The following is a 21281-nucleotide window of genomic DNA, read 5'->3' on the forward strand; positions in this document are numbered from 1 at the left end:
ATCCTTCAAGCGTGCAAAAACGACCGCTTGTTTTGAAAAAGGTAATTTTTGCACGGGAAAAGATTGAGCGGACGAACAAATCTTTCGTTTGCGGAATTTCGCAATGCGGCTCGATTGTCTCTCCGCCGATGACCTTCGCGTCGATCGTTACGTCAACTAGCGTGTTCCGCGCGCGGCCCCAATTGCCGTAATTACCTGGTAACGGTAATCATAGAAAAAGTGCAGGGATGACTGTTTCGCGAGAGTTGCTGCAACCGGATATAGTACAATAAATTCGATGAACCGAAACGGTTCTGACGTAAAATTCTCAGCGAATAAAAGAAGGCAAATCGAAGGCCTAATAGACAGTTAGAAATGCAGGAATATGCATAAAGCTGAACCGAGACGATTATTCCTCGTCGAATTCCTCCACGAGGAATGGACGAACAATATGAAAGAAATGAATCAATTGAGAAAGAACAGCATTTACTCAGCGGTAACGTTAGACCGTTTGAATTTGGCGATTGTTCGATCAGAGGAGCTTTTGGCGGGGGTGGCTTCTGCGCGCAGCATCCGACTGGATCAATGACGAATTTGCGAGCACGTCCCACCGTTCGCTCCATCTCGAGCGCGCTCATTAGCACTTGGGCTGTTCCAAGATGCGCTTTCCTCGAATCAGTCTCGATGCGTGATATACGGTCGAGCTTGTTCATCCGTCTGAGAATATCTGGCTAGTGGAGAGAGGAGCAGGCGAGAGGACTCAGGCTGTTGATGTAACACGAAGGTGTATCGCAATTGACATATACGTGAGTGAAAACTGTTCAAACGCCTTAAATTGCACGCGAATTACACAATCGATTGCAATTATAAGGAAATTAATTGTTCAAGATTACTCCCTAGCACTTTTGATTTTTCAAGAGTTAATCACAGCTAAATGCGGTGTTAGGTCGTGTGTTGAATTTTTAGATTTTATTCGGATTATGAAGAAGGGCGGAGGCCCTTGACATACGATGATTCTTTTCAATTTCCAATAAACGAGATAAACTAACACGTTGACTGCCAGGCGCATTTTCCATGGTTTGCCCAAGGCGCCAACATGAATTTTTCATTATGCGATGCGATGCATATTATGTCGAAATATTATTTGCAGCAAATAAAGTGAGTTATAAAATCATGCTTGAAGCATTTTTCGTGCTGGAGGTCACCGGTGACCGCCACGACGCTGTAGACAATTTTTGCGATTGTCCCTCATTCAAACAGTCGTGCTTCGGTTGCTAAGCGGCTACTCTCATTATTTAGTCTTATTCAGTGCGTCCTACAAACAAGTAAGTGCGTTTGTTATATTTTTTCACTCTACATACGTTTTTGCATTTCATATTTTTCATTCAATTTTTTAATTAGCCCTTAAAAATATGGCTTCAAATGAAGATTATTCATCAAGTACATCATCTGACGGTGCAGTTTTACAAAGATCTTCAAAAATATTTCGACTGCTATCAGACAGCGAGGAAAGTTCATCGAGTAGTTCATCCGATATGATAAGAGCTTCCACGGTACGTCGGCGCCGAATTGAGTCTGACAATGAAACTAAAGCTGAAGAGAACGATAACAATGAAGATGATATACCAGCAGAGTTTGATGTGAATTGGCGTATTCCGTTAAGTAATAAAACGAACATCACATTTTCGGATTCGTCAGGTATCAACGCATATCAATCAGAAATTTTTACTTATACGGAACCACATGATTTTTATTTCCGTTTTGTCACTGATGAAATATTCGAAATGATTGCAAAGCAAACGAACATCTATGCTACGCAAAGAAAATCAGAACTGCAATCGCATCGTTTAGATCAATGGTATGAAACAAATGCTAATGAAATAAAACGTTTCTTTGGTCTTATTATATGGATGGGATTAGTGCGATTACCAAAAATTGAGTTGTATTGGAGTAAATATGAAGGATATAACCTGACACTTCCACGTACAATTATGCCAAGAAATCGATTCGAATTGTTATTGCGGTTTGTTCATTTCAGCAATAATGAAGAAAATGATCCTAAAAATAGATTATCTAAAGTTGCTCATATTATCAATCATTTGAACAGTAATTTTAAGAAATATTATAAACCAGATGAGATACTATGCGTGGATGAATCCTTAGTGCCATTTCGAGGCCGCATAGTATTTCGTCAATATATAAAACAAAAACGTCACAGATATGGCATTAAAGTTTTTAAATTATGTAATGGCCCAGGGTACACTTATTCATTTCGAATCTACACGGGCAAAGGCGAAAATACAAATGAAATATCTGGAAATAAGTCGACTGAGATTGTAATGGCTCTTTGTCAAGATATTTTAGGCAAAGGCCACACTATCTGCACAGATAATTGGTATACAAGCGTTGACCTGGCGGAAAAATTAATTGATATGCATACACATTTATTGGGTACCCTACGAAAAAATCGGCATGGCAATCCAAAAGAAGTAGTGGCCCAAAAATTAAAACGTGGAGATGTTATCGCGCGAGAAAATAAAATTGGAGTAACAGTTTTAAAATGGAAAGATAAAAGAGATGTGTTGATGCTATCTACAAAACATTCAGCAGAAATGACAACTATACAGAAAAGAAACTGTTCAAAAGAAAAGCCAAAAATGGTAGTTGAATATAATTTAGGGAAATCTTCAGTCGACTTATCTGATCAAATGATTGCTTATAGCTCACCACTGCATAAAACTATAAAATGGTACAAGAAACTGGCAATAGAGCTTTTACTAAATACTTGTATTGTAAATTCAATAGTGTTATTCAAACAAGTAACACGGAAAAATATTGCAATTCCTGATTTTAGGATGAAATTAGCAATGTATCTAATGAAATGCTCCGATAAAGATTGTATTTCTCCAATAAATTGCGTACGGAGCAGACTTCGTCATGAATTTAAAAAAATGCCGGGAAATGCACGAAATGTAAGGCGATTTTGTAAGGCGTGCTATAAAAAAAATTCGAAGCAGCTAGGAAGAGCTGGAGCAAAGAGTTCTACTAAAAAAGTGGTGACATATTGTTCCGATTGCGTTGATTCACCTTTTCTTTGCCTTGAGTGTTTCAATCTGACTCATCGTAATATGCACTGATAATATGTATATTTTTCATGTAGTAATAAAATTATTTTTGTATGTTCTATATTGCATTAATTTCTTCAAACCATTATAGTAACAATGGTATTATTGAAAAATTTATCAGTATCCATATTTACTCTAATTATGTACTTTTATTATTTGCTGCGTCGCCGGTCATCGGTGACCCCCATGGCAGTCAACGTGCTAATAAACGAGATAATCCGGCGTGAAAATACCACTTATAATTAAACGTCGACATATTTTGCAGGGAAAAAATTCGAATTGCAAATAATATCATATATATTAAAAATAATTATAATTTTCATATATAATTCTCAAAAATCACACTTCCACATATTGTGGATATCTTAGGAATTTCATTTAATCTGCGAATGGATTTCCAACGAAGTGTCAATAACTCGTTTCTTCTCACAGAGTGACCGCACAATGGCACGATTACACGTGAGAACCGTGTTCCTCTTCATCGTCCTGCATAATGTTCCGCGTTCGGGACTCGTGGCGGGACTACCCAGCAACTACGACAACCCCAAGTTCTACAAAATCGGGGGCGTTCTCTCTAACGACGAGAGCAAGTCGCATTTCGAGAAAACGATTGACGTAAGAGAAAAATCAATCAATCATAGCGCAAAAAAAAGTGCTAGATTAAATATACAGCACCGGCCATTGCACTGCAAGAAATTACAACCTTAGATAGTTTAACGAGAATGTTATTAGTATGTACCATTAACCTTACAATATAATCTTACATTACAATATTGTTGGAAGATTAATGAAGAAGAAAGACAATTTATTTCAATGAAGAAGAAAGAAAATTGGTATTTATTGGGGTATTACTTGATCCAAGTAAAAATTGATTAAGGAGTATTGAAATAATTATTTATTTGAACCTTTTCTTTCTGTATAGGAAATAACTTATCGTAGCGCACCGGCGGAAAAGTTCAAAAGATGCGGGACACTCAGTGTGTGATATCGTATGTGTGTGTATATTTCAGCATCTCAATTTCGATGCCCAATATGTCAATAAGGGGGTGACGTACAAGCACACCGTGATCGAAATGGACTCCAATCCGATCAGGACCGCGTTGAGCGTCTGCAAGTCCCTCATCGCCGAGCAGGTGTACGCGGTGGTGGTGTCGCACCCGCTCATCGGCGATCTCTCGCCGGCCGCAGTTTCCTACACCAGCGGTTTTTATCACATACCGGTGATCGGCATCTCATCCAGAGATTCCGCCTTCTCAGACAAGGTAACATTAGATTGGTGCAAAAGTTTATTATATGACCGGTTATTCGTTCGGAGATCCAAAATTCCTACGGACGCGGAATCATGCGGTTATCGAAGAGATGTAGGCAGATCATCAAACAAAATATTTCGTTGATTAATTGTATTTTAAAAGAGACAAATGTTATATTTTGAAAACAGAACGAATTTTTGCATCAATCTAATAATAATGATGATAATTTATGGGACGCCAAAATAGTACAAAGAAAAACAGATGTTCCCCTAGTAACACATTTCATTGGCATTACATTGTTGAGCCAAGGTAACGCCAATGAAATGTATTACTAGGATTGGTAACGCGGAAGGGCCAAAAAGCGGAACAACAACTACGTAGCTGATATTAATGCCTCATCTAAAAGCAGGCGAGATGATTATTGCTCGATCATTCGAGAACGTCCGATCGACGACGTCGTTCGACCGTTGCTAAACTCGTGTCTTTGCAGAACATACACGTCTCCTTCTTACGCACTGTACCGCCGTATTCGCATCAAGCGGACGTCTGGGTGGAATTGTTGAAACACTTCAATTACATGAAGATCATCTTCATTCATAGCTCCGATACGGACGGTCGTGCGCTTCTTGGCCGTTTTCAGACAACGTCGCAGAACTTGGAGCAAGACGTAGAGATCAAAGTTCACGTATGTTTTACACGCACTCGACAATATGGATTTCTATTCTGAAGTCTTACCTGCGGATCATCTAAAGTGATCTTCCCCCGAATCGCAATTTTAACGTTACTTTGACGATAGTCTTAAAGATAGTCTATTTAGATGGTCTATATATATACTGATGTAAACCTACTTTGACGATATTTGTTAACTTCTCTTTTAATTCTACAGATTTAATGTTACCTCGAACAAGCTATTTGGACGCTAAAATAGCGGAAATTTAAGACATCATCGAAGTAAATTATATTATTAGAATTGAAATTGAACCTATCTTGTTGTTTTATCTTCTACTGTGTTGTAGAATTTAACATAAGACTAAAATTTCAACTTGGGACAATAGCTCTTTACAGTTCACTCGTTGTTCGTTATCAGGTCGAGTCAGTTATCGAGTTCGAGCCGGGATTGGACAACTTTGTGGAACAATTGACGGAGATGAAGAGTGCGCAGGCGAGAGTTTGCCTTATGTACGCTTCGTAAGTATCCATCGTCGAGTCGACTATTTGAGAGTAACTACTGAAATTTTTATTTGTATATACGAAAGTAATTCTCGAAATTATTTAAATAAACGTAATATTTTTAAACGCGAAATAGGAAAACGGACGCGAGGGTGATCTTCAGGGATGCAGCCGCTCTGAACATGACCGGCGCCGGTTATGTGTGGATCGTTACCGAGCAAGCACTGGAGGCACCAAATGCTCCAGAGGGCTTGTTGGGCTTGAAATTAATCAACGCTACCCAAGAAAAATCGCATATCACCGACAGCTTGTGAGTAGTGACCCAAGATTTATTTACACAAGCTGATTGTAATTACTTTTTAAGAATTTTGCAAATTATCAAGCTACAAAATGAAATCATGAAATAAGGGCTTAAAATTCTGGAGATTAATTAATAACAATCGCTTGTTTTTCACAGATTTGTACTCGTATCCGCGTTACGTGCGATGAATAACTCGGAGAAAATCACCGAGGCACCGAAGGACTGCGGCGATTCCGGCTCTATATGGGAAACCGGAAAGAAACTGTTCACGTACGGAACCTTCCTCGACTTTTGCGTCTAATTTCTTAAAGAGATCTTAGAATTTAAGTTTCAACTAACAAGAGTCCTACTATAATCATTTACTGTATATATATATATTTTTTTTTTATATATGTAATACGAAGCTGGCAATCGTTTTTTGGATGTCCAATCAGATACATCCTTCAGCAAGTGCTCCCGAACGGCTCTACAGGCAGAGTAGCGTTTGACGATAATGGCGACCGCATATACGCCGAATATAACATAGTCAACATCCAATACGTGGGTCCCCATAACAAGACGCAAGTGTCTGTCGGCCAGTACTTCTACCCTGCCGTAAGTAGATCACCGGCAAAATCAAGTCCTCTCACTGTCTCCTCGGTCCGGAGATTCCAAATGTTCGGTTCTTCACCTCCGGTTCGTCGCAGTAAATATCCGAATTCGACCGGTAATTCTCTCTGGTAATCTCACGATAGATCTCTTGACATGCTCCTAAACATCGTAGAATGGCACGAAGATGAAGCTGCGAGTGAACGAGTCCAGCATCATATGGCCAGGCCGGCTGAAGACGAAGCCTGAGGGCTTCATGATACCGACGCACTTGAAAGTCCTGACGATCGAGGAGAAACCGTTCGTTTATGTTCGCGAGCTAACCGAAGGCGAGATCAAGTGCTTGCCCGAGGAGATCCCGTGTCCTCACTTTAACACGACAGATCGCGAAAGTACGTCTCTGAATTTCGATATTTCTTGTTTTCTCCCGGAAGACTACTCTGTCGGAGGAAAAAGGTGGGAATCCACGTAGGAAATCCATACGGAGTCCCACGGTTCCCTTGCAAAAATGTGATAAATTATTGTAGTTTATCACTGGCCAATTTATCAGTAATACTTTTTGTAAGAGATGGGGGGGGGGGGGGAACCCCTGAGGATTTGTTTCAAAAACTCAATAGGGACGGATTCCTATATATGAGTTTTCACAAATCGCATGAATTCCTATATGGATTTCCACACACCATGTAAATTCCTATACATGGTTTCTATATGGATTCACACGATCGCGTTTCCGTGAGAGTCCAGCTGGAAATTCTCAACAGCAAACAAACACAGTTTTCTATCCTCAGACACACGAATATTCTGCTGCAAAGGATATTGCATGGACCTGCTGAAGGAACTGTCGAGGACCATCAATTTCACATACAGCTTAGCTCTGTCGCCAGACGGTCAGTTCGGCAGCTATGTGATAAAAAATAGTTCGGGTGAGCTAAAATTGTCATTTACGGATCCATAAGTGAAGAATGAATCATTTGAATCCTCTCTCCCTTGTGTTTCACGCTGCTCTTTCTTCGTCGTCTCGACGACGTGCCGTAGTCGGAGGAAAGAAGGAATGGACCGGTCTCATCGGCGAGATAGTGAATGAGCAGGCCGACATGATCGTCGCACCGCTGACGATCAATCCTGAGCGCGCCGAATTTATCGAGTTTAGCAAACCGTTTAAATACCAAGGTATCACTATTCTCGAGAAGAAGGTACGTTTCAAATCTCGCTTACCCGATGTTGAACGTGCATTAAGCTCATTTTCGCGTGCGCAGCCCTCGAGATCGTCCACGTTGGTCTCCTTCTTACAACCGTTCAGCAATACCCTCTGGATCCTGGTGATGGGATCGGTGCACGTAGTAGCGCTCGCTTTGTATCTGCTCGATAGATTTTCACCTTTCGGCAGATTCAAGTTAGCTAATACTGACGGCACTGAAGAGGATGCACTCAACCTGTCCAGCGCTATCTGGTTCGCCTGGGGCGTCCTCTTAAACAGCGGTATAGGAGAAGGTAAGTAGATTATTATTATTCGTTGATTTGGGCCCCTTGATTTTTAACTTTTAGTAACTTTAGTTGAACTGTATTATATACGAATCTTTGTAATAAATTATAATTTTGTAAATTATATATATATAGGATATATATATATATTTTTTTTACATGCCTTTATATTATTTGATATTTTTTACACAAATTATGAGTAGGGCAACTAATATTTGAAAAAATGTATAAAAATTAATTTTTAACGAAAAATATTTGTATCGCACGATTGTGTATTAACGAAATTTATAGGCACTCCGCGGAGTTTCTCCGCACGCGTACTGGGAATGGTGTGGGCGGGATTCGCTATGATCATCGTAGCATCTTACACTGCCAATTTAGCCGCTTTCCTCGTATTAGAGCGGCCCAAAACCAAACTGACCGGCATCAATGACGCTCGAGTAAGGATCATTGTCGCGACAGGTCTTGTGCACGAAAAACTTATCATGTTGTACCGATTGCTCCTTCCGTAATTTCATTAACTTTAAATTTCAAGAGATTTATTATAAATACTTGCAATCCGTAAAGCTGAGGAACACGATGGAGAACTTGACGTGCGCGACGGTGAAGGGTTCCGCCGTGGACATGTACTTCAGACGCCAAGTAGAATTGTCCAATATGTATCGTACCATGGAAGCGAATAATTACGATACAGCCGAAGATGCTATACGTGACATTAAAATCGGGTGAGTGCAACGAGTAGAAATGCATCTAGCTGAGTCAAAAGTTGGCTAGTACAGGCCAGGTTAAGTTTTCCAGCTAGTTCCTTACTGGTTGATTATTCACTAAAATGTAGAATCGGTCTTGTGATCTGGCCATTGCACATTGTCAAATATGATAAAGTGGGTTTTAAAATATGTAATCTAGCTACTATATACCTAGCATTTAGAAATGAAATCGAAAGTACGTTATTCCACAAAAATTTTAAAGAGACAGCGTTGTCTGACAACTACCCAATAAACATCAAGTAACGTAACATCATTATTATAATTCCCCACTCAATAATGTAACTCAATTATACGCGTTTATATTCCCAACAAACACTAAGTAACAATAACATAACATCAATGGTACAATTTCCTACTCAGCAATGTAAATACAATATAATATTGCATTTCTACCGCTGAGTGGAAACATTGATGTTACGTTACTGTTACTATTAGTTGATATTTACCGGGTAGTTATGATTTGTATTTCATAACTGCTCAGCAAACATGATGACGCAATAATGACATCTGTAACGTCGTTAGTACGTCTTCAATACGTCACTTGACGTTTTTTAACACGTCATCGTGTTTGCTGAATGTAGTTTGCTCATCTAACTTATTTATCTAACCATCGTGTAGCCATTAGGAAAAGTGTGCTCCACAGTATCGACTAGTAGCGACGTTAGACACAAATTTATTGTGGAAATTTAATTTTTATTATTTTGCAGAAATTAAACAGAGTTCTCTAAATTTTTAACAGGCGAAATCAATCATACTGTCATCATTCATTGCAGGAAATTGATGGCGTTCATCTGGGACAGCTCGCGATTGGAATTCGAAGCGGCTCAAGATTGCGAGTTGGTGACGGCCGGCGAATTGTTCGGCCGTTCGGGTTACGGAATAGGTTTGCAGAAAGGCTCGCCCTGGGCGGACGCCGTGACACTGGCAATTCTGGATTTTCATGAGAGTGAGTATACAAGAAGTCGACAATCCATCTTCGTTCTTATTTTCCCCCTCTTGTACAGAGAAATGCGGAGTGTACTCTCAAATGTGTATTTCCGATAATTTTCCAATACTAATCTTCTGCACTTCTTCATTAATCTTTATCGAATTCCTTTAATTTATAATCATCAGCACTGTATTTTCATAACGTTGACAGGTGGTTTCATGGAGCGCCTCGACAACCAGTGGATCTTGCAGGGTAACGTGCAACAATGCGAACAGTTCGAGAAGATGCCGAACACCCTCGGTCTGGAGAACATGGCAGGGGTGTTCATAGTAGTTGGTGTCGGCATCGGCGGCGGGATCGGTCTAATCATCATCGAGATGGCGTATAAGAAGCATCAGATACGTAAGCAGAGGAAAATGGAGCTGGCGAGACACGCAGCCGACAAGTGGCGAGGAATGATCGAGGTAAATCGTTTAAGATAATTCATTCCTTACTGTTTTTCAATTATTTAATAGCGTAGTAGGTGTCAACCCATACGGTTTAATGAAAAATATTTTGCTAATATAACAAAAGTTGGCAGTTACTTATCTTTTTAGATATCTTTGAGACGTCCCGATTTTTGTCCGGATAGAGACAAAAAGATTTGTTGCGCGGAAATAATCATTTTGCTGTTTTGCTAGCGAGACGTCGCTGTAACAGCGATAAAATTTCGTTGACATAACCAAATTATTTTGCTGTCTAGTAAATAACAATACTCAATAACAAATCTTTTTTCCACACAGTAACTGACAAATTTGCTATGCCGGCAAAAAATTTGTCCATGTCGCTATGAAGGGCATCACTAGTTAGTAAGACGTGTATACATTGTTGATACGATCGCGTTTTGTCGCGCAGAAACGGAAAACTCTGCGAGCGTCGATAGTAACGCAGCGTCGAATACAAAGTAACGGCCTGAACGATCCCGCGACGGTCAGTCTGGCGGTGGACACGGTCGCTAGGTCGAACGTGGGTTCACGAAGTCCAGGTCGCGCTTGGCCCGGCGATAGTGACCTGAGACAACGGCCGATCTCGCGCGGCGAGGATATCCGACTGTCGCCCGCTGCCTACACCGCAGATGTATCGCATCTTATAGTCTAATTGTAACCCTCCGCGCTAATTTGTATTCGTAGTTTTTTACCAAATGGCGTAGTGACCGGTTAATTTGACTGCACAAACGCAAGAGAGAAGGAGAAATCCTCTAGATTTTCATATTATTATCTTATACTCTATTCTTTTTGCTTTTATTTAAACTTGTGACGAGAGATATATCTTAGGGGAATACTTTTACACGGTAGAATATTCTTTTTATGTCTATTTAACACTTCATCAATTTCATCGATTGAGTAGAAATAGCTCACGTGTTTTGCGAGCTAAATGAAATATCAAAAATATATTACATTAAGACGAACTTTTGTCTACTGATTATATATCATTTAATAATGCTCAATTATCCCGCTTGGTTAGTGAGTTACAATCCAATGTTTTAATGTGACAATCTAATAGTGCTGATAAAAATATCCTATTTCGCTACCATCCAATCCTGTTGAACTGATTCGTTGCTTATTTTAGAAACAGATTCCGTACAAAAGTCTAAGATAACTTCGAGAACCTGTTAAATATAAAAGTAAATTGGATGGGATCATCCAATTCATTCTTGGAAGAATTCAAATGAAACGAAACTATCCAGGCGAGGGAGACGTAGACGAACCCGACGGATAACCCGGTGTAAGTGAAGGATAATCTGGCGGAGGATAACCTGAGGAAGGATATCCTGGTGTAGATGAGGGACTATAACCCGGTGTAATCGAAACAGATGTGGGACTGTGCACCCCACTGGCCGAGGCGGTAGCAACACCGCTGGCCGGTCCGCTTAATTTCATTATACCTGACGTTGGAAAACTCGCAGTGATTGCAGGAGTTCCAGCAGGAAACGAGGATACTCCACCGGCGTTTGATGTTCCGACGGAGCCGCGTTGTCCATATGGTGGTAAGTATGTAGGAGCTGGTGTCGATACCGGTGATCTCTGACTGCCACGAGGAGGTAAATAAGTAGCAGGCGGCCGTGTAGGTGGAGGTGATGGCGGAGGCGGCGGTGGCAACGGCGGTGGTGACGGAGGCAGTGGCGGCGGTGATGGGGGTGGTATATAAACAGCAGGTGGTAGCGGCGGTGGAGGTGGTGATGGAGGTGGTATATAAGCAGGAGATGGTAGCGGCGACGGCGGTGGTGACGGAGGCAGTGGCGGCGGTGATGGGGGTGGTATATAAACAGCAGATGGTAGCGGCGATGGAGGTGCTGGCGGTGGTATATAAACAGGTGGTGGCGGCGGCGGCGGCGGCGGCGGTGGTGGTGGTGACGGAGGAGCAGGATAAGAATAATTAGGTCCTGGATATCCTTGTTGAATATTTTGTTGATAACTTGTTTCTGTTGGTAACGTAAATTGAACGTTGGGCCGCTGATAGGAATATCCTGCTTGACGGCCAACGCGCAGGCCACGTCCGTAGACCCAATTGATCATCAAAAAGATATATATTACCTGAAGATTATTACAAAGCGTTGTATATTAAACAGAAACAATAAAGCGTTATAAAGCATTGACAACAACAACTTACCCATTTTGATAGCCGCATAAACATTGCGCGTATGATAACGGCGCTACATGACAGTCGCTTTTATACAGATGTTTTGCATTGCCGGATTTGTTTTTCTTCGCCCTCCCCAAAAACCGCTGGTCTAATAGCATTTTACTGGCTTGAATACTACTTACAGTTTATTAAATCCGCCATTTATTATACTTACCGCGAGATTGCAGGTCTCAAGTAGGCCGAATTTCTTATTCTTCTTACAAGAGGTGGCCGTGTTGAAATAAAACTGCTGTTCAGTTAGAGAGATAACATCGAAAGTGTAAGATGCAAGTGTCGACAGTTCTTGTCTTCCCGTTTTTAACTCATTTACACATTTTTGTCATCATAGAATATCATTTTTGTACTCAACACAAACGTGTAACATCACGATGAAATGTGTGCGTGTGTGTGTTGTCAAATATAAATTCAGATCTCTATCATATATCCGTTAGTATATATCTCTATCTCTGTTCCAGATTCTGTTTGAGATGTATTTAAATTAACACATATACACAAATGTGATGTTTTTATCTTCAAAATTTACATATCGACGATTAAAATATTATACTCTCAACTCACTTTTATCGATAAAAATATTTTAAATGTAGTTTCTTTGTTAATCAGATGGTTTCTAAGCCATTTTTAGGAACACTTTTATCAGTAAAAGTGAATTGAAAATATGGACCTTAGTTTTAGAAAATGTTTATTGACCACGCACGCTTTAATTAAGAAGGCAAAAAAAAGAGGCAAGTGTGTAGAAACGTTTAATGAGTGAAAGGAACTATCTTACGACGATAATTATTTTGAACGTGAAAGAAACGAAATTGCAAAACCGCAATGTTGCAACAATGTGCGCTATTTGATTATACCAAATTGCACAATTTAGAACCCGGGAAAAAATGATTATATATGATTATATAAAATCATATTTGAATTTTGACTATATATATGGTTACATATATAATCATATATGTCTATACGAAACAAAAAAATAATGATACGTTATTTAATTAAATATCATGTGCTGTCAGGAACATAAGTAGCCAGAAGCATTTATTTCGATTGTATTTGTATATAATTTGTAAATAACAGTATTTTTTCTATTTGTGGGCATAAATGATTATATATAGTCATATGTGGGCAAGTTTCATATATAATCCTTTTTTTCCCGGGAAAATATCCCCAGAAAGCTATTATTAGAAATAAAACTCTCTGAGAGAAAGAGAGAGAGTTTATATGTTTTCTTATTAATCATTAAACTATTCCTTCCTTTTTTAAATTGTGTATGCTTTAAATACATTAATATTTCTATAAAGAGAAAGGTAAGTGTCAAAAACTGGAAAAAAAAGAACAGAAAGCTAGCGGTTCGAGGATCAGAAGGGGTAAAAATAAATGTCAGCTTCTTAATTTGTTTCCTTTTATTTTCGAGAAATTTTACCGCAGGTGAAGGCTAACATATGAGCCAGCTGTTTCTTCAAGATTACAAGATTTCAGTCGGATTGAGTGAATATCCGAGAAAACATGATTATATATGATCATATATAATTATATAAAATCATATATGAATTTTGCCCATATATATAATTACATATATATGATCATATGTCTATACGAAAAAAAAATTATACTTTATCATTAAATTAAATGTCGATATCATATGCTATCAGAAGTACAAATATTTATTTCGATTGTATTTGCGTATAATTTGTAAACAACAGCATTTTTTCGTTGTGGACATATATGATTACATATAGTCATATATGGGCAAATTTCACATATGATCTTTTTTTTCCGGTTATATTTCGTTTTCAAGCTTTCCAATTTTTAGCCGAACCTCAATATTGTTTAAAAGCAGCATTTTGTCGGTGAATTCTTCTTGAGACATGTCAGAGTTGAAAATGTTGCTTTCGAAAGAAGACGGGACACGTCCCATCAGATCCAGACCCACAGAGGAACGACGTTGCCGAACTTGAAAACATCTGGCTGGCCGACATGCGAAACGTTGGGGAAAGCTTTCGACCAGCGAAAAGGCTTCCTAGCACCACCCAGGGTGCTCGGGCCAGAAGCTGCCTCGAAGCTTTTCACGCCGTTGACATCCGCTAGCACGATCTTAGCGTCGATCACGCCGAACGGCGAAGCGCTGCCGTTATCTTCCAAATCTCCTCTGTAGGCGAGAATCCGTCCTGCCCGATCTTCGTCTTCGTTGATGGTGGCAGTGGTGGTAATAATTGCAGCGGTTTCGGTAGCTGTGGCGGTATCCTCGTGGCTGTATCCTCGCATCAGTCTCCTGAAGCTTTCTACCGTCGTGATGTTCTTCTGCAGCCTGGCGACTAGCTCGCCCCTCGTAATGTCATCGTTACTCTCACCGTTACCCTCTTCATCGTTGTCGTCAATTGCAACCTTGACATCGCGCAAACGAGCATTCCCAGTGCGACAAAGAGCTCCGGTCGCAGCGAACTGCTCACTGATGTCCGCGACGCGAGCAATTCCCGATAATTGCTCGACCAGCATGACGACTCGGTTATGCGGCTCCAGAGTGATCCATTGGCGCGCGCCCTCACTGCCGTTCTGCAGCAACAAAATACGCGACCAGACGCGGCCGTTCGTTGCCAAGCGATTCGCCGCCATCGTCTTCGCAGATGACATCACCTGCTTGCGAGAGGAAGAAAGTTAGCGTGACGCTCCTCGTGTACGATGCGCGCAGGGTTGGGTAACCTTTTTGAAGTTAAGTTAGAAGTTAGAATTAAGTCCAAAATAAACGAATTAAAAGATAGAATTAAGTCCAAAATAAACGAATTAAGATTAACTTATTAAAGTTAAAATTTAATTATGCAAAACTACATGTGTGTGTTAGAAGAAAAAAGGCTAGGTTTATGTATATTTTGCATAGCTAACTTAAGTTACCCAACCCTGGATGCACGCAAATATCCCTAAGATACTTTCTAACCTGCTGCCTATGATCGATTTAACTCTTCATCGCACTCGTTTAAAAAGCAACGAAATTTATTCGATCACTCGGGGAAAACGATCATATATGATTATATGTAATCATATATGTCGACGACAAAAAAATATTGTTATTTATAAATTATATGCAAATACAATCGAAGTAAATGCTTCTGGCTACTTGTGCTTCTGACAGCATATGACAATGAAATTTAATTAAATGACATAACGTCATTTTCTTTTCATGTGGACATATGTTACCAATCATATGGGAAAAATTCATACATAATCTTACATAACTATATATAATCATAATTTTTTCCCGAGCAGACTTCTTTATTATCAGCTTCGAAGATTGACGCGAAGGTCTGTAAGTTCAACGAAAGAATCTGCCTCGCGTACCTGATCTTTCATTTTCGTGAGATTCCAGTGATGATTGATAACCGCTAACGGTATTTTGGCGACGATTAGTTCACGGTTATGCCCTTGGATTAGGTAGAATTCATCGTGGGACGATAGAGCGCCGGGATAAGATGACATCATGACGGATCTGCCCGGCGCGGCACTCTTCAACATCGGCAACACGTGGTAACCGAACGTGTACTTTTTCAAGAGTCTCAGCATCTTGGCGTATCTTTAAGGAACAGAATGCGACACGATTGGTTTCAAGCGCGAACAAATTTCCTGATATATTGCAATAGCATAAATATACCCACGTCTGATATCGCGTTCATCCTTGCAGCGGAAATTATTCCCAGGTTTTGTTTAGTTTTTTTTTTTAATTCATGAATAAATGCAACTTATGAAATTTCGCTCTTATTAGTAACTATTGGGTTGATGAGGAAATTTGTATATTTTTAGTAAATTTTTCGCTTAAAAAGACATCAGAATTTCTACGAGCGCGAAATCATGCAGCTACCGGAAAGATGGTATCGGACAAAACGGCATACATTTAAAACTGAGATTGTATTTTAAAGTAAATCAATGTTGTACTTACATTTTGGTTAAAAAGGGGAACGAATTTTTCAGCATCAACCTTATAGTAATTTCAATACATTCGCAAGAGCGACTTACGGTGCGGCGGTAGTGTGTCCGATAGCAATCAAGGGTTCCAGCCCGTTGCGGGGAAGATTCTTCAAACAGATCATACCTTTGGTGTGATCGGTAACGTTTGGCGCCAGCTCGAGATCCGGCAGATCAGCGGCCATCGCCAGCCAGAGGAAATGCCCCGAATCCATCTCCACTGTCTGCCGACTGCGGCGAACCGCGAATCTCCAGCCAGCCTCCAAACCGTCTAGTTGGATGTAGAACAGCCGTACCTGTGAAAGTTTCGCTTTATTAATGACATTGCGAAAAGTGAAATAAGAGCACGAAGATGGCGAAATAAATCAAAGGTTACCCTATGAGAACATTCTGACGGAATTGACACGAAATCGACTTCCTTACGTGGATTCTACGTCGATTGCATGTTCTCATCAGGTAGCCCATTTAATATTGCGATATATATTTGCAAATGTGGTTGAAGTTTGGAGCGACCTTTGAGCAAAAGTTAGGAAAATTTTTTTTTTCAAGTTTAATCTCAGTAAAAAACAAAGACACGCAAAAAAAACAATAAAATTGTGCAAAATGTATTAACAAGAAAAACGGAGAAGAACATAAAATTCCTGCCCAGAGTGGCTTGTGCAAACAATGACACGCCACTTTTAATTTGTTTAATTTGCCACTTTTAATTTTCGCGCGCGCGTAATCTTTTCCGTTTTTCTTCTTTATTTATGTTAATACATTTTGCACAATTTCATTGTTTCTTGCAATATCCGTTTTTTTTACTGAGGTTAAACTGGAAAAACTAATTTTTAATTTTCCCTCGAAAATCGCTCAACCACAAATTTTTCCATATAGTTTTAAAAGTTCGGAGATAATCGGATTTTCTCCATTTTCTCGGTTTCTTTCTGGGAAAATCGTGAAAAAGTTGTTTTCTTTTCATATTATTCTTATATATTACAGAGGTTTATTGTAATACTGTTTACTCACCATGTGCCAAAATGGATCCGTGGCTCCTAGAAGCTCGGCGCGTTCTCGAACGATCGCGGTGTTCCCGCGGAGGAATCGCATTAATTTCTGACACTTGTCGGCTTGTTTCTCGCAGATGACGTTGACGGTGTTGTACCAGTGATGATGGATCAGTTGCCATGTCAGACTGCCCTCCAGCAGCCCGGCCGCGTAAGCCTGCACCGTGTCCGGATACTTGGATGACGTTTCTATCTCGATGATGGACCACCTGGATTACGTCGAAATTCTATTTCAGTTGGACCGCGCAGCTCTCGGGAGCGGGATATCTGTAGAATATCCCAATTTGACGTGCCACGGTCTTTACTACGATCCCGATACGCACATCAAAGGGTATTTACAAGACTATTCGCGGAATTATAAATATGAGATTCTCAGGAGAAGAGGTAATGATAATCTACCCAGACTCGAGGATGCTGGTCTTATAGTAGGCGCGTGCAACGTTCAGCTTCACGCTGGCGAGATCGTTGCCCTGGCCCCAGAAGTCGATGCGGTATCCTCCCTTGTGATTCCACGACACGGTAGCCGAGTAAGTTCCATCATTTTCAACGCTGCGAACATCGGCGGGAAGTATTACGAGGAAATTTCACAAAGAGTCGTATTAATTTTATTTAAAATTATTCTTTATATATATTCAGAACAGAGGGGAACGTAGTTGATTAATAATATAAATTCGCATATCCAGTCAGTACTTCACGTGTATTATATCGCAAACAGGGGATCGACTCACTGTCCGTATTCGCCGAGGATGATGGCGCCGATGCCGAGGAGAGCGACGGCTACGAGGATGTACGTAGAGATGCGCGTCTGCAGCCACGAGGCTCCTACCACCTTCAACATGGCTCATCGGTAAGCTGCGCACCTTGGTAAATTAACAAGAGAACAGGAGAAATGGTGGTGGATGGTGAAGCGCCACAAATCTCGCGTTCTCAACCCATCGATTACCGACGTCTGATCCGCCGCAGGCTTCCTATGGCGTTTCGAGAAGTCGTCCGGTCGCGTTTCTTCGTACGCTGCAATGAAGAAGTTTTTTTACCCACACGATGTCCCGAGTGTGTAGATAAGAGTGGATTAAGTCCGCAAGTGGCATGTTGTACGTAAAGACAGACAGATTTCTTATTATGGCAAGTAGGAAAAAAGGTAAACGAGACTATAGATATGTTTAGCGAATAACTTAATGGTACAAAAATCTGATGTTTTGGAACGGTTATGTGTGATTTTCCTTCAAGAAGAGCCTAGAAATCAACCATACGAGTCTTATATATTTCATGCGCAATGACATGCTAATATCTCGATGTTCACACATTGCATCATGACTGATAGTTATCTAATACCCCACATATAATAAGTAATTTATCGCAGGCGTCGAATTAGTCGTTCGTTAATCGGGGATGAAGGTTGACTCCCTCTTACGTACGTTATCGTTCAGACACTTCAGAAATAGAGCGTCAATTATGTGTGTCCAACGACACATTGCATAATAGTTTATCTCTCGGCGATAAAATTAATAACAAAGACGTAAGATGAATCGCTATGAATAAGATCTCTCTCGAGATCGTCTCGCGCGAGTGGAACACACTACGGGAAATGGCGCGGAAAAATTGCGCGAAAGAGGATCTAAAAATAACAATTGTACGCTCATATTCCGTCACAAACGGGAGAATCTCGAAATGTCGCGCGATTCACTTGCGAAACGCTCCGCAAATAGTGAAGCAGCGCGACGAAATGAGCGAGCGCGTTTTGTCAAACCGCCGTTTCGTCACGATGCGCTAGTAATGCTTTGACGTAAGACGGAAGGAGTATTTATAAGACCGCACGCAAAAATCAATTAACATGTTTGTCAACGCAGGCGGCCGGGAAGAAAAATTAAGTATCAATTCGAGACTGATATTTTCTAATCATTGTTTCATATATGAACAATAATATCTTCTTACAAAAATTTAGTAAAAATCTTGAATTTCAACAATATCATAATGTCATTGCAAGATAGTCCACTGCAGATCACAATATGATTACTCTGAAAATAATAATAAATCTTGTTGTAACATTTAAAATAATTATATGAAAAAGATGAATGTGTTATTTTGAATAATTCTATATTTGAATGAAATGTAATCTTCTTCCAACAATATGCACCTTTTTCCACTTCAAAATACAAATCAGGTCTTACATATTTAAGACCTGATCTTAGGTCATCTTCAGACACTTCGTAGCCAATGGAGCCGTATAGCATCTGAAGATACTCTTAAGATGATTTTGGCTCTCTTGTAAGAGTCGAAGAAAATCCGGAGTTGCTGGAAAGATTCGGGGGGACCTTACGGGTGCCTGCTCTTACCACTGAGCTATCTGCTTCGATATACTCTTTTTCGTCCTCTTATTGCCTCGATTTTGAAATAAGACGAAGAAATTGTTATTATAAAAACTTGCAATAATTCAATTTAATACTGCCTTCTCCAAGAATAAGATGTATTCAAATAAAGTAATTTCAAGTTAGAGAAATTGTAATTCCCGATTTGAAGATTCTTCATTCTTTTTTACTCAATATTCTTCAATTCAAGAAAATTATTCTTGAATAACGAGAATATGATATTTTTAGTGGAACCACAGGGAATTCCTTCGTGTAAGCAAATTTTATCTATCCAACGCTGTATAATCTTATTTCAACACGTTGAGAATACAAATCTTCTCAAAATATTCTTTTTTTCCGTGTAGATCACACCGCTATCGTTTCTGTTCTTTTCGAAACATGTCATTCCTTCCTTCTGGATCATACACATTCGTTTGTTTATCTTTCGATAATTATCCGAATAATAATTAGTAATTAGTTTTTAATTTAGGTCACGACACATAGTTAGTAATTGCGCCGCTGAAAAGTCGAAGGAACTCTAGAATCGACGACGGTGAACAACGCTGAGTGTCAATTGACTTATCGCGAAGTATTGTATAAACAGACGAGCAAATATTTTCCATCGGCAAATGTTTGCCCCGGCTCGATTAATCGCTACGAGGAAAATTTTGCTGACAAACATCTTATCTTCTTTCTCATCCTTGGAGAAAATGTTGAGAGGGAAGAGTTTATTGAGACGAAAAGTAAGAGGGGGAGAGGAAAGCACGCGCAAAGTGTGTAATAACACGACGATGTTTCGAGCAGTTTCGCGAAGTGAAATTTTGAATCGCTCGCGTTTCACGATTTCACCCGGCGTTTGATAAGAACGGCGTTCCTCAAAGCAGGGAAAGCAGCAAAGTCTTCGTCATCGTCGTAAAGGCGTACGGTCGTTATCGCTTTTTTTATCCAACTGATATCGCGGACTAATATGAGTTATCCGCAAGTTTCTTCACGATTATGAGTCACACCTGAAGCCTTCTCGATATATACCTCGACTATTAGAACCAGCTCGTGCACCACGTGCAGCGGGAGGATCACATGAGAGACAGCTGTGCGTTATGTGCGCGTTCTGGCATGAATTAATATAGAGAATCTACGTGGGTATCACCGGGAAGAAAACGAACGCGGCCGAGCGTTGTCAAACCGTGAATCACAGGAATGGCGTTTCCGCTCTCCAAGTTTCAGGAATAATGTGAATAATGATTCACGCTGAATAATCTGACGAACGATTCGATCGGTCGGGATTCGCACCATGTCTATCGCGTGGGAACTGTGCTCGCGGAGAGTTCGGCTCATCAGCGCTCCGAAAGCTCATTCTCGCGCGCCTTTTGCCTCGGGAATCTGACCCTTACGGGCCAGCCGCGGAACACGTGGTTCGCAGAGGACTCTCGCTCGCTCGCTCTCTCACTCACCCTGGATGAAGATCGGTAGTCCGAATTGCAGCGCGTCGTACACGGGTAACGGATGGGTCATCGGGTCTCGCGGATTACATTCCTCGCGTTACGTATGTGCGCGCGGACCGGTCGCTCCGATACGCAATCCAAGCGCGGACGCTCGTCTCTCCCGACTGCCGGCGGAACCGTCGTCAGCTGGCCGTCAGCATTTCTGTGCTTCCCTTCCTCTCTCCTCCG

The 21281-nt window shown here is 40.5% G+C and overlaps 4 protein-coding genes across 7 annotated transcripts; 2 read left to right on the top strand and 2 right to left on the bottom strand.

The window, feature by feature from the left end:
- The first annotated feature begins 607 nt into the window (after positions 1–607).
- LOC106743549 (glutamate [NMDA] receptor subunit 1) lies at positions 608–11037 on the top strand. Of its 3 annotated transcripts, XM_014617505.1 has the most exons (17): positions 608–785; positions 3537–3719; positions 4115–4366; positions 4845–5039; positions 5442–5542; positions 5661–5834; positions 5982–6095; positions 6260–6419; positions 6589–6805; positions 7202–7336; positions 7449–7606; positions 7670–7904; positions 8187–8335; positions 8463–8620; positions 9436–9608; positions 9801–10054; positions 10485–10727. In XM_014617505.1, the coding sequence occupies exons 2-17, from the start codon at positions 3549–3551 to the stop codon at positions 10725–10727; spliced, it is 2889 nt and encodes a 962-aa protein (XP_014472991.1). In that variant the 5' UTR covers positions 608–785; positions 3537–3548. The 3 variants fall into 3 exon arrangements, with proteins under 3 accessions (XP_014472991.1, XP_014472990.1, XP_014472992.1); XM_014617504.1 differs by having other exon boundaries at positions 7449–7904; positions 10485–11037; XM_014617506.1 differs by having other exon boundaries at positions 7449–7904; positions 10187–10571.
- Positions 1392–2872, top strand: LOC106743393 (piggyBac transposable element-derived protein 4-like). The gene is made up of 2 exons (XM_014617175.1): positions 1392–2771; positions 2834–2872. Exons 1-2 carry the CDS (start codon positions 1392–1394, stop codon positions 2870–2872), a joined length of 1419 nt encoding a protein of 472 aa, XP_014472661.1.
- A 93-nt stretch (positions 11038–11130) lies between the features above and the next one.
- On the bottom strand, positions 11131–12709 carry LOC106743551 (leucine-rich repeat extensin-like protein 3). The gene is made up of 2 exons (XM_014617507.1): positions 12427–12709; positions 11131–12360 (listed from the first exon to the last, which is right to left on the bottom strand). Exon 2 carries the CDS (start codon positions 12143–12145, stop codon positions 11309–11311), a length of 837 nt encoding a protein of 278 aa, XP_014472993.1. The 5' UTR covers positions 12146–12360; positions 12427–12709; the 3' UTR covers positions 11131–11308.
- Positions 12710–13986: 1277 nt separating this feature from the next.
- Positions 13987–21238, bottom strand: LOC106743490 (putative phospholipase B-like lamina ancestor). Of its 2 annotated transcripts, none has more exons than XM_014617379.1 (7): positions 21063–21238; positions 17995–18277; positions 17666–17815; positions 17229–17475; positions 16272–16516; positions 15600–15831; positions 13987–14900 (listed from the first exon to the last, which is right to left on the bottom strand). In XM_014617379.1, the coding sequence occupies exons 2-7, from the start codon at positions 18102–18104 to the stop codon at positions 14184–14186; spliced, it is 1701 nt and encodes a 566-aa protein (XP_014472865.1). In that variant the 5' UTR covers positions 18105–18277; positions 21063–21238; the 3' UTR covers positions 13987–14183. The 2 variants fall into 2 exon arrangements, with proteins under 2 accessions (XP_014472865.1, XP_014472866.1); XM_014617380.1 differs by lacking the exon at positions 21063–21238 and adding an exon at positions 18682–19173.
- Positions 21239–21281: the final 43 nt, after the last annotated feature.

The sequence above is a fragment of the Dinoponera quadriceps genome, unplaced genomic scaffold, assembly GCF_001313825.1.
Source record: "Dinoponera quadriceps isolate SergipeBrazil2010 unplaced genomic scaffold, ASM131382v1 scaffold1069, whole genome shotgun sequence".
NCBI classification, from domain to species: Eukaryota; Metazoa; Arthropoda; class Insecta; order Hymenoptera; family Formicidae; genus Dinoponera; species Dinoponera quadriceps.

What these genes read in the sequence shown, in the direction of transcription:
- LOC106743393 (XM_014617175.1), top strand. Translation starts at nt 1,392, where the DNA reads ATGGCTTCAAATGAAGATTATTCATCAAGTACATCATCTGACGGTGCA. An exon ending in TTTTACTAAATACTTGTATT is followed by an intron (nt 2,772 to 2,833) that starts GTAAATTCAATA and finishes TCCTGATTTTAG; the next exon opens with GATGAAATTAGCAATGTATC.
- LOC106743549 (XM_014617504.1), top strand. Translation starts at nt 3,549, where the DNA reads ATGGCACGATTACACGTGAGAACCGTGTTCCTCTTCATCGTCCTGCAT. An exon ending in ACCGGAAAGAAACTGTTCAC is followed by an intron (nt 6,096 to 6,259) that starts GTACGGAACCTT and finishes ATGTCCAATCAG; the next exon opens with ATACATCCTTCAGCAAGTGC. An exon ending in AAACAGCGGTATAGGAGAAG is followed by an intron (nt 7,905 to 8,186) that starts GTAAGTAGATTA and finishes CGAAATTTATAG; the next exon opens with GCACTCCGCGGAGTTTCTCC.
- LOC106743551 (XM_014617507.1), bottom strand. Translation starts at nt 12,145, where the DNA reads ATGATCAATTGGGTCTACGGACGTGGCCTGCGCGTTGGCCGTCAAGCA.
- LOC106743490 (XM_014617379.1), bottom strand. Translation starts at nt 18,104, where the DNA reads ATGTTGAAGGTGGTAGGAGCCTCGTGGCTGCAGACGCGCATCTCTACG. An exon ending in ACCAGCATCCTCGAGTCTGG is followed by an intron (nt 17,476 to 17,665) that starts GTAGATTATCAT and finishes GACGTAATCCAG; the next exon opens with GTGGTCCATCATCGAGATAG. An exon ending in GGACACACTACCGCCGCACC is followed by an intron (nt 15,832 to 16,271) that starts GTAAGTCGCTCT and finishes TGTTCCTTAAAG; the next exon opens with ATACGCCAAGATGCTGAGAC.